Raw genomic sequence first — 12,592 nt, 5'->3', positions numbered from 1 at the left:
AGGGCTCCTTCGAAATCCGTTGAGACTACACCGTTTGAATTATGGTTTGGGAAGAAACCTAAGCTGTCATTTCTAAAAGTTTGGGGATGCGATGCTTATGTCAGGAAACTTCAACCTGAAAAGCTCGAACCCAAGTCGGAAAAATGCGTCTTCATAGGATACCCTAAAGAAACTATTGGGTATACCTTCTACCTCAGATCCGAAGGCAAGATCTTTGTTGCCAAGAATGGGTCCTTTCTAGAGAAAGAGTTTCTCTCGAAAGAAGTAAGTGGGAGGAAAGTAGAACTTGATGAAGTATTACCTCTTGAACCGGAAAATGGCGCAACTCAAGAAAATGTTCCTGAGGTGCCTGCACCGACTAGAGAGGAAGTTAATGATGATGATCAAGATACTTCTGATCAAGCTCCTACTGAAATTCTAAGGTCCACAAGGACACGTTCCGCACCAGAGTGGTACGGCAACCCTGTCTTGGAAATCATGTTGTTAGACAATGGTGAACCTTCGAACTATGAAGAAGCGATGGTGGGCCCGGATTCTGACAAATGGCTAGAAGCCATGAAATCCGAGATAGGATCCATGTATGAAAATGAAGTATGGACTTTGACTGACTTGCCCGTTGAACGGCGAGCCATAGAAAATAAATGGATCTTTAAGAAGAAGACAGACGCGGATGGTAATGTGACCATCTATAAAGCTCGGCTTGTCGCTAAGGGTTATCAACAAGTTCAAGGGGTTGACTACGATGAGACTTTCTCACCGGTAGCGAAGCTGAAATCCGTCTGAGTCATGTTAGCGATTGCCGCATTCTATGATTATGAAATATGGCAAATGGACGTCAAAACGGCATTCCTTAATGGTTTCCTTAAGGAAGAATTGTATATGATGCAGCCGGAAGGTTTTGTCGATCCTAAGAATGCTAACAAGGTGTGCAAGCTCCAACGCTCGATTTATGGGCTGGTGCAAGCATCTCGGAGTTGGAACATTCGCTTTGATGAGATGATCAAAGCGTTTGGGTTTACGCAGACTTATGGAGAAGCCTGCGTTTACAAGAAAGTGAGTGGGAGCTCTGTAGCATTTCTCATATTATATGTAGATGACATACTTTTGATGGGAAATGATATAGAACTCTTGGATAGCATAAAGGCCTACTTGAATAAGAGTTTTTTGATGAAGGACCTTGGAGAAGCTACTTATATATTAGGAATCAAGATCTATAGAGATAGATCGAGATGCCTCATAGGTCTTTCACAAAGCACATACCTTGATAAGATATTGAAGAAGTTCAATATGGATCAGTCTAAGAAGGGGTTCTTGCCTGTGCTGCAAGGTGTGAAATTGAGCTCAGCTCAATGTCCGAGCACGGCAGAAGATATAGAAGAGATGAGCGTCATCCCCTATGCCTCAGCCATAGGTTCTATTATGTATGCCATGCTGTGTACCAGACCTGATGTAAACCTTGCCGTAAGTTTGGTAGGAAGGTACCAAAGTAATCCCGGCAAGGAACACTGGACAGCGGTCAAGAATATCCTGAAGTACCTGAAAAGGACTAAGGAAATGTTTCTCGTTTATGGAGGTGACGAAGAGCTCGTCGTAAAGGGTTACGTCGACGCTAGCTTCGACACAGATCTGGATGACTCTAAGTCACAAACCGGATACGTGTATATTTTGAATGGTGGGGCAGTAAGCTGGTGCAGTTGCAAGCAGAGCGTCGTGGCGGGATCTACATGTGAAGCGGAGTACATGGCACCCTCGGAGGCAGCACATGAAGCAATATGGGTGAAGGAGTTCATCACCGACCTAGGAGTCATACCCAATGCGTCGGGGCCAATCAAACTCTTTTGTGACAACACTGGAGCTATTGCACTTGCCAAGGAGCCCAGGTTTCACAAGAAGACAAGGCGCATCAAGCGTCGCTTCAACTCCATTCGTGAAAATGTTCAAGATGGAGACATAGAGATTTGTAAAGTACATACGGACCTGAATGTAGCGGATCCGTTGACTAAACCTCTCCCTAGAGCAAAACATGATCAACACCAGAATTCCATGGGTGTTCGATTCATCACAATGTAACTAGATTATTGACTCTAGTGCAAGTGGGAGACTGTTGGAAATATGCCCTAGAGGCAATAATAAAAGCATTATTATTATATTTCCTTGTTCATGATAATTGTCTTTATTCATGCTATAATTGTATTATCCGGAAATCGTAATACATGTGTGAATAATAGATACCAACATGTCCCTAGTAAGCCTCTAGTTGACTAGCTCGTTGATCAACAGATAGTCATGGTTTCCTGACTATGGACATTGGATGTCATTGATAACGAGATCACATCATTAGGAGAATGATGTGATGGACAAGACCCAATCCTAAACATAGCATAAGATCGTATAGTTCGTTTGCTAGAGTTTTCCCAATGTCAAGTATCTTTTCCTTAGACCATGAGATCGTGTAACTCCCGGATACCGTAGGAGTGCTTTGGGTATACCAAACGTCACAACGTAACTGGGTGACTATAAAGGTAGACTACGGGTATCTCCGAAAGTGTCGTTGGGTTGACACGGATCAAGACTGGGATTTGTCACTCCGTATGACGGAGAGGTATCACTGGGCCCACTCGGTAATGCATCATCATAATGAGCTCAAAGTGACCAAGTGTCTGGTCACGGGATCATGCATTACGGTACGAGTAAAGTGACTTGCCGGTAACGAGATTAAACGAGGTATTGGGATACCAACGATCGAATCTCGGGCAAGTAACATATCAATTGACAAAGGGAATTGCATACGGGGTTGCTTGAATCCTCGACATCGTGGTTCACCCGATGAGATCATCGTGGAGCATGTGGGAGCCAACATGGGTATCCAGATCCCGCTGTTGGTTATTGACCGGAGAGTCGTCTCGGTCATGTCTGCATGTCTCCCGAACCCGTAGGGTCTACACACTTAAGGTTCGGTGACGCTAGGGTTGTAGGGATATGTATATGCAGTAACCCGAATGTTTTTTGGAGTCCCAGATGAGATCCCGGACGTCACTAGGAGTTCCGGAATGGTCCGGAGGTAAAGATTTATATATGGGAAGTCCTGTTTCGGGCATCGGGACAAGTTTCGGGGTTATCGGTATTGTACCGGGACCACCGGAAGGGTCCCGGGGGTCCACCGGGTGGGGCCACCTGTCCCGGGGGGCACATGGGCTGTAGGGGGTGCGCCTTGGCCTACATGGGCCAAGGGCACCAGCCCCAAGAGGCCCATGCGCCTAGGGTTTCAAGGGAGGAAGAGTCCTAGGAGGGGAAGGCACCTCCTAGGTGCCTTGGGGAGGAGGGATTCCTCCCCCTTGGCCACACCCCCCTAGGAGATTAGATCTCCTAGGGCCGCCCCCCCCCTTGGCCCTCCTATATATAGTGGGGGAGGGAGGGCTTTTCATCCACGCCTTTGGTTGCCTCCTTCTCCCTCTCCAACACCTCCTCCTCCTCCTCCATAGCGCTTGGCGAAGCCCTGCCGGAGTACTGCAGCTCCATCAACACCATGCCGTCGTGCTGCTGCTGGTGCCATCTCCCTCAACCTCTCCTCTCCCCTTGCTGGATCAAGAAGGAGGAGACGTGGCTGTTCCGTACGTGTGTTGAACGCGGAGGTGCCGTCCGTTCGGTGCTAGGATCTCCGGTGATTTGGATCACGTCGTGTTCGACTACCTCATCCCCGTTCTTTGAACGCTTCCGCTCGGGATCTACAAAGGTATGTAGATGCATCCGATCACTCGTTGCTAGATGAACTCATAGATGGATCTTGGTGAAACCGTAGGAATTTTTTTTTTTTCTGCAACGTTCCCCAACACTTTCAGCCGTCCTTCGTGAAGAGAAGACCGATGCGCGGTGGTCGGCGTTGATGTCGAGAAGCACCGTCAAGCTCGACCTGCTCCGGACCAACGTCGCCGCGAAGAAGAGAAACACCGACCTGGCTTTCCTGCTTGGCGGGGCAGACATGCTCCAGAGCACCGACGAGGCGGTCAAGGCGTGGTACTTGGCGGAGCATGGCCTCATCCTGAACCAGCTTCCCTCGACAGCGTCGCCGACGCCGACGCCCACGCCGACGCCGCCGCCAAGCCCGCGTGATGACGCCTCCACGACGCCCAGCAGCACCGAAGCCGCGCCGACACCGCCCAGCGCAGAAGCAGCTCCGATACCGCCAAGCCCGCGCACACCAACTCCGCCGACGCCTGGGGCAGAGCCCGCCGAGTGATGTGTTGCGCACGTGAACTTCTGCCGCTCTATTTTTTGTATGCCGAATTGTGACTTGTGATCGCCAGACTTGTGACGTCTTTTGTGAGCGGGAACGACCAAGTTAGAATTTTCCGCGTCCTGGGGGCGTGACTGGGAGCTAGGTCACCCCCAGGGGCCAAACTAGCGCCGGTTCGCCCCCAGACCGCTCTTTTTAGCGCCCTGGGGGCCGAACGGCTGGAGATGCTCTTAGCGAACTTGGCGAGCCCCCACTAGAGGACGTAGGCGCTGGGTTTGGTGCGGCTGAGTGCCAACCCGACAACGTTGGGCGCCGCATCCGCTCTGGTCCCCACTTCCTCTTGGGTGGCCATTGGTGGATCTCACATGCCCTGTGCATCAGCGAGTGGCGGGGAAACGGAGTCGGAAAACAATGGTCGTGGGCGGCGCCGAAGTGAAGGAAATATTCCCTAGAGGCAATAATAAAGTTATTATTTATTTCCTTATTTCATGATAAATGTTTATTATTCATGCTAGAATTATATTAACCGGAAACATAATACATGTGTGAATACATAGACAAACAGAGTGTCACTAGTATGCCTCTACTTGACTAGCTCGTTGATCAAAGATGGTTATGTTTCCTAGCCATAGACATGAGTTGTCATTTGATTAACGGGATCACATCATTAGGAGAATGATGTGATTGACTTGACCCATTCCGTTAGCTTAGCACTTGATCGTTTAGTTTGTTGCTATTGCTTTCTTCATAACTTATACATGTTCCTATGACTATGAGATTATGCAACTCCCGTTTACCGGAGGAACACTTTGTGTGCTACCAAACGTCACAACGTAACTGGGTGATTATAAAGGTGCTCTAGAGGTGTCTCCGAAGGTACTTGTTGGGTTGGCGTATTTCGAGATTAGGATTTGTCACTCCGATTGTCGGAGAGGTATCTCTGGGCCCTCTCGGTAATGCACATCACTCAAGCCTTGCAAGCATTGCAACTAATAAGTTAGTTGCGGGATGATGTATTACGGAACGAGTAAAGAGACTTGCCGGTAACAAGATTGAACTAGGTATTAAGATATCGACGATCGAATCTCGGACAAGTAACATACCGATTACAAAGGGAACAACGTATGTTGTTATGCGGTCTGACCGATAAAGATCTTCATAGAATATGTAGGAGCCAATATGAGCATCCAGGTTCCGCTATTGGTTATTGACCGGAGACGTGTCTCGGTCATGTCTACATAGTTCTTGAACCCGTAGGGTCCGCACGCTTAAAGTTCGGTGACGATCGTTATTAGGGTTTTTGTGTTTTGATGTACCGAAGGTTGTTCGGAGTCCCGGATATGATCACGGACATGACGAGGAGTCTCGAAATGGTCGAGACATAAAGATTCATATATTGGAAGCCTATATTTGGATATCGGAAACGTTCTGGGTGAAATCTGGATTTTACCGGAGCACCGGGGGGTTACCGGAACCCCCCCCCCCCCCGGGGGGGGGGGTTAATGGGCCTACATGGGCCCTAAGGGAGAAGAGGAGGGCCGGCCAGGGCAGGCCGCGCGCCCCCTCCCCCCTAGTCCGAATAGGACAAGGAAGGGGGGTGCGGCGCCCCCCTTTCCTCTTTCCCCCTTCCCCTTTCCTTCTTCAACAAGGCAAGAGGGGGGAGTCCTACTCCTGGTGGGATTAGGACTTCTCCAGGCGCACCCCTAGGGCCGACCGCACCTCCCCCTCTCCCTCCTTTATATACGGGGGCAAGGGGGCACCCCATGACACACAAGTTGATCTTCGTGATCGTTCCTTAGCCGTGTGTTGTGCCCCCTTCCACCATATTCCACCTCGGTCATATGGTAGCGGTGCTTAGGCGAAGCCCTGCGTCGGTAGAACATCATCACCGTCATCACGCCGTCGTGCTGACGAAACTCTCCCTCAACACTCGGCTGGATCGGAGCTCGAGGGACGTCACCGAGTTGAACGTGTGCAGAACTCGGAGGTGTCATACGTTCGGTACTTGGATCGGTCGGATTGGGAAGACGTATGACTACTTCCTCTACGTTGTGTCAACGCTTCCGTTGCTGGTCTACGAGGGTACGTAGACAACACTCTCCCCTCTCGTTGCTATGCATCACCATGATCTTGCGTGTGCGTAGGAATTTTTTTGAAATTACTACATTCCCCAACACGACGTGCTCTGGTCGGAGAAGAGCAAGAGGGAGGAGTACAGGTATTCCGCCTCTACTATTGTCGCGCGCGGCGCCGACGACTAGGCTAGGAGCTCTCGCTGCAATGAGAGAGGATCTCACCCTGCACCACGCGACAGGTCAGGGAGGACGGCTGCAGTGGCTACCGGAGCACCGCATCACGGAGGAGGGAGCTCAGTGTCAGGAGGCGCCGGGAGCGTCAGCCATCAGGAACACCGGAGGTAGCTCGAGGAACGCGACAGAGGCGCCCGAGCTCGTCGGAGCTAGGGATTTTGCCACGACAGAGGCATGCCGAACACGGTGAAGAGGACTGCAGGCTGTAATTTTGGGCAACTAGGTGCAGTCGCTTTTGCAGAATAAACAAGGGAGGCGTGGTGAAGCTTTGTGACTTGGCGGCGTGGCTCAAAGTAGCCAGTGGCCTTGTGCGTGGCGACGGCGGCGGTGGTGTCCGCAGCACGGGCGCGCGCGGGGCGTGCGGTTCGTTCTATGAGAGGCAAAGAGGAGGGGAGGGGCACGAGATAGATGGGCTAGGGCACTCGGGGGCGAGCTATATAGGCCCGAGGCGGCACTGTAGCAGCTCGGTGGCGAGCATCGGCGTCCATGGTGTCGGTTGAATGACATGCAGGAGAGAGGGAGAGGAGGAAGATGACGCCATCTCCCAAAACCACCTAAATCATTACAAAACTGCTCAAGGGGCAAATTTATCCGGTTTCAAAGATTTCAGGGTTAAAAATGTACTCCCTCCGTCCGGAAATACTTGTCGGGGGAATGAATGTATCTAGATGTATTTTAGTTTTAGATACATCCATTTTTATGGTATTTGTCCATTGAGACACATTTGAGGTTGAAAAATAGACTTCTTTCAACCTCGAATGGTAAAAAGAAGCAGCATATTGGAAGAAGATGGCAGACACCGTGACATAAGTTAGTTGGGCTTTAGTGAGTCTGCCTAGTGCAGAAGTGAAAGCCCACCTTGGTCCAAAAGAAGGCCCACATAAAGCCCATATGTATTTGACATTTGTTGCACTGTGTTGTGCCGTTATAAGTTTGTCAAATTTTTTACTCCTCAACAAAATCAAATGGTAAGCTCCGGAAAAAAATGGAGTTCATAGGTTGAAAACCCACAGGCTAGATACATCCGTTTTTTTGCGAAATTAGATACATCCGTTTGAACGACAAATAATATAAATCGGAGGGAGTACAAATTATTTTGGGATGGTTTCTACACTTACCACAATAATCAAAGTTGACGCTAAAGATGAGGCAATAATATTTTATTTTACTTTTGCATATTTGATGACAAAATATGTTTGTATCGATCAGCAAACACCAACAAAAATCAAATTATACTTATCTGGTCAATACCATAACCACTTTCTACTGATCCTTGTTTACATGCACAATGATGGAACACGAACTGCAGGAAGACATAACTATATTTACTTGTGTGGATGTACAGCTCCGAGAAAGATCTATTAAATGCTTAGTGATTCCCATACCATGTCGGTAACGAGAAACAAAATAATCGATAACTTAGGTTTGATATGGTTTTTCATTGGGTTTTTTGTTACATTTTGATATCCACAACCTTGTGGTGGTCCGAAAAGGCCCTCATAGCCTTTGTTGGTGTGTGTACCTTGCATAGATCCACAGTGGCAAAGCGAGGAAATGGTAATGCTTTTGTGTTACACTATCTTGGGGAGGATGGCGAAGGGGTGGTGGAATGCAGTGTTCTTAGGTTGGAATAAGTCCTTCCCGCTCTGCCTTTGTTTTGACGGTGCTTGCTACGATACCAATGAATAATGAGTGTAGGTTTTAGCATGTTGCTCATTTGATCTGGTGGACCGTTTAGAAGTTAATGACCATCCGATGCTTTGGTTCCATGCGGTGGTGGTGCTGTGCACGAGAGTGAATACCTTCCTCGATAATGGCTGGTGATAATCTTAGATGTGGGCTAGAGAAGCATGCAGCGTGTCCCTCGCCGTGTGTTTTGAACAATAAAATTGATCCTGTATTTCGAGACGGATGACTATTGTGACTAGCAAAACCAATGGCGATTGTGTGATTCTAGTACTGGAAAGATGGTTGTTTCTGTTATCCTTCTCACGATGGCATGCGACATCATTGGTAAGCACAAAGGTTGCCATGGACCGTTATTTGTCTGTCTCTGAAAATACTCCATCACTTCAAGAAAAAAAGATAGGTCAAGGTGCCTTTTGTAGTTCACAACTGATTTTTTTTTTCATCTGCTATTCATAAGGTTCCTGAAAATCGCATTGGTGTAAGTCGATTTTCATGGAGAAGAAAGGGAGGCAGAGTGGAGCTCTGAGGCCGAGCTAGGAACAAGCTGGCGTCGGACATGACGTGGCAGGTGGAGGCGAGGCGAGGGCGTGACAGGTGCGGGTGAGGGTGCCATTAGTTTTTTTTATTCCCGCTCGGATTAGACAATGACTTCGCCGGAGGCGGGGACAACGCGAGGTCATAGCCAGAGGTGACACATGGAGGCGAGTTGTTGGAGGAGAAAGAAGAGGAGAGGCCGGAGGAGGAAGGGTGCCCAGCCGGAGGATTTCAATCGAGCGGCTGGACAAAATCGACTTGCACGATTTTTTCGAGGCGGCTTACATATAGTCGTGCCTTTTGTTTTTCATTTCAAGAATTTTACTGTACGCTTCATTAAGGTAGAAGGGAACGATCAAGAATCCGAGACGATAGATCCGCAACTGTCGGCATGCATGGCAAATTAGCTGCTAGCTCTTGTTTTTCATAAGGCAACGACCAACTTCTTTCTTACACCTAAGTACACCCCAAGGTCTCACGTACACAACAAACAAGCAAAGCACGGACGGACGGACGTACAATTAATGGCCAAAAAGCATTCGCGCGTGATCTCTAGTCGTCCTCCTCGCCGCTGATGAACTTGCCGGTGCCGGGGTTGATGGCGGCGATGAAGAAGAAGACGACGTTGAAGAGCACGAGTGGCTCGATCTCGCTGATGGGCACCCCGGTCTCGATGTTGAGCTGCGCCAGCGCGCCCTTGCCCGTGATAATCTCCCCGATGATGGAGAAGGCGATCCCCAGCTGCGCCAGCCGCCCCACGAACAGCTCGTTCGACTTGGTGAACCCGAACAGCGGCCCTGCAGCATGCATCGTACAAAATCATCAGACATGCATGTCGTAGAGGCGCGAAGACGCCATGGAAATCGATCTAGCTAACTGCTACGTACCTCCCTCGCTGAGGCCGAGGGCGGAGCGGAAGCCTTTGCCGGGGGCGATGACGGCCTTGTCGAGGCCGGTGGGCTGCTCGTCGACGAACCTGCCGCGGTCTCCGAGCGCGCCGATGGCGCCGAGGAGGGTGAAGAGGATGAAGAAGAGGAGGAGGGGCTCCGCCTCGTAGATCGGGATGCCGGTCTCAAGGTTCAGCTGGGACAGGATGCCCTTGCCGGTGATGGCCTCTCCCAAGATCGATGCCTGATATCAACAGTAAAAACAGTTATCATCAGGCGCTCAGAAGTTCATCCTGACCGTTCACTTTGTAAGAAGTTCATTTTGACTGTTCCCTTCGTAAGAGAAGTTTGTTTTGCTTCACTAGTAGTGCAATGTACACTGCCGTCTAAACATAATTTCGATGCAGCATAGCAAAATACTATTCTGAAGTTTAGTGTTCTTCTCTTGAGTTACCGCAAAAAAGAAACAATTCTCTTGAGTCTCAGTCCTATTCTAAACCCTTCTCATTCTATAGAGTAGTATAATCTTTAGACTAAATTTGCATTACGATTTTGTTTTATGAAAATTTAGGAAAAAAATAAAAATTTAAATAATTAAGAAAACATATTATAAATTATGTATAATTCTTTAGTTAACTAAGCCAGTAAAGTTTCCCTAAAAGAATTAAGCTACTTCCGCAGTTGTACTAAAGCTGTGACAAGTAATATGGTTGGGAGGAACTAGTAATTTTCTCATACAATTTACAGAAACACACTATAACTTCCTTTGAACAAATTACAGAAAATCACTGAAATTTGCCAAAGTTTTTTTAAACTATTTATTATTTTGATTGGAAATATACTAGAGTAGTTTAAATTCCACACTATATAGCAAATCCACATATTTGTAAGTAGCCTGCACCGTTATATATTATCCTAAAAAAACCTAAGCTTTTTCCCTTCCGTCCTATTAATTCACATGGGAATTTCTTTTTGAGCGATTGTGTAAGCTTTGGGTAAATTTGCCCTCGGTTTCTAGTTTCTCTTCTTGACTATATGTTTGAGTTTGAACTTTGAACTGAATAGTATAAAACCATCAACTAGTTCTGTTGTTTGTTCAGCAGCTAGTTCTGTTGTTATTCTACGCTTGGAATGATCCACACATAAAAGAAAAGCAACAACAAAAACGTGCATGCCGCAGGAGCACTCACGGCGAAGCCAATCATGGCAACACGGCCGACGAAGAGCTCGTTCTCCTTGGTGAAACCGATCCCGCCGGACGTGCCGAAGATGCCGTCCTCCGTCTTGGGCTTGGGGGCAGCGACCTATATACATATAACCAAAACACAAGGCCATCCAGCGTCAGATAAACAAGCAGAGGCAGACCTGCATTGGTGAACAAGATATCAGGTAGCTAGGCTCGAACCTTCTTGGCCGGCGCGGCCTTGGTCTTCTTGCCGAACAGGGCCATGGTCCGGACGGAGAGGGACGGCATGTGCTTGTAGTACGCCGCCGAGGACGACGAGGAGAGCGCGAGCCGCGAGAAGGGCGTGGACGCCGACGACGGCCGCGCCGCCTGCAGCAGGCTCCTGCCGGAGGCCACGCCGTTGACGCCGGACATGAGCATCGACTGTGCCATGGCCCCTAGACTCTCACTCGTGATATCGCTTCGCGCGTCGTCTGTGGCTGTGAGGGTGCTGTATCTTGGGGGACTTTGCTCTGCGGCCGCGCGGCCACATTTTATGAGATCGCACGGCACGGGGTGGCGCCTACGTGTGGCGCTGCGGGGGCGCGTGATTGGCGAGCGGGCGGGGCGAGGATAGGGTGCGCGAAGGGCAGCGGGGAGACCACGTTTCCCCGAATCCGGCCAATGGCCGGGGCGATGCACACGTGGACAGCCCTCTCGTTAAGCTGATACGGTTTGTGCGATCGAACAACGGCCCGGGAGCCGACGGAGTTGGTAGTACGCTCGCCTCACTGAAAAGTGCTGCAGGGCCAGGCTGCCGCGGTGCCACGCGTGCGAGGCCACTGGTACATTGTAATTTGTACTGTACTGCGTTTGGAGTCTAGCGAAGTGGACTGTGAGTGGCATGGCTGGCGTTTCTGGTATCGGCAGTGCCATCCGTCGCACAACTAGTAAATTCTTTTTGTGGAAATTAGTAAACTGGATTTCTGGCCTCCGAATCTTGGTGTAGATTCGCGTGAGGTCCGACGAACTCGTCTACTCCGCCTCTTCGCCACAGCGGTGACATTCTCCCATTGTGGCATGACCTCAGCCACAGATTAGTGACGAAGACGATGCTGGCATTTCACCTCCGTCGTGGCAATATCGAAGGGGGCGGACAAATTGGGGGCCGCTTCGGTCCTAGGAGGATAGCCGGAGAATGGTAGATGATGGCAATGGAGTCTTTTGCGAAAACGCTGGTATGAACAAGGAAAACAAAGGAAGCTATAATCGTCGGATATACCCTGCTCCAATTAGCTGCCAAGTGGCAAACGAAAGCAAGTCCAAAAAAAACCAGAAAGGAAATTTAACCCAAACGTAAAAGGAAAATGCTCGATCTATAACATAAATAGAATTACCAGCGAAAAAACTCAACAAATGGTTTCGTAGTGTAGTGGTTAGCACTCCAGACTTTGAATCTGGCGACCTGGGTTCGAATCCCGGCGAGACCTACTTTTTTTTTTGTGTAACATCTAGCATAACTAAGACAAATATAATTACCAGTGACAGCAGTCATCAAATGGTTTCGTAGTGTAGTGGTTAGCACTCCAGACTTTGAATCTGGCGACCTGGGTTCGAATCCCGGCGAGACCTCCATTTTTCTAGTTTAAAACTAACATTAGCCATTTACAATGTACTCATATTTGTTAGAGATTAGTATTTTCAGTTTACAATGTACTCAGACTCTTTTTTTTCCTGACATTTGGTATCTACATGGTACTGTGTACTCACGCTT

General features: G+C 48.9%; 1 protein-coding gene and 2 non-coding genes across 3 annotated transcripts; 2 read left to right on the top strand and 1 right to left on the bottom strand.

The window, feature by feature from the left end:
- Nucleotides 1-9,140: 9,140 nt before the first annotated feature.
- Nucleotides 9,141-11,368, bottom strand: LOC125545392 (photosystem II 22 kDa protein 1, chloroplastic). Its single transcript, XM_048709313.1, has 4 exons — nt 11,059-11,368; nt 10,844-10,957; nt 9,654-9,897; nt 9,141-9,563 (listed from the first exon to the last, which is right to left on the bottom strand). Exons 1-4 carry the CDS (start codon nt 11,269-11,271, stop codon nt 9,319-9,321), a joined length of 816 nt encoding a protein of 271 aa, XP_048565270.1. The 5' UTR covers nt 11,272-11,368; the 3' UTR covers nt 9,141-9,318.
- Nucleotides 11,369-12,236: 868 nt separating this feature from the next.
- On the top strand, nt 12,237-12,308 carry TRNAQ-UUG. Its single transcript has one exon. It is a non-coding gene; the product is annotated as a tRNA-Gln (tRNA).
- Nucleotides 12,309-12,378: 70 nt separating this feature from the next.
- Nucleotides 12,379-12,450, top strand: TRNAQ-UUG. Its single transcript has one exon. It is a non-coding gene; the product is annotated as a tRNA-Gln (tRNA).
- Nucleotides 12,451-12,592: the final 142 nt, after the last annotated feature.

Source organism: Triticum urartu, chromosome 3 (genome assembly GCF_003073215.2).
Source record: "Triticum urartu cultivar G1812 chromosome 3, Tu2.1, whole genome shotgun sequence".
Classification (NCBI taxonomy): Eukaryota; Viridiplantae; Streptophyta; class Magnoliopsida; order Poales; family Poaceae; genus Triticum; species Triticum urartu.
The sequence above is the reverse complement of the archived record's forward strand: the minus strand, read 5'-3'. Positions and strand labels throughout refer to the sequence as shown.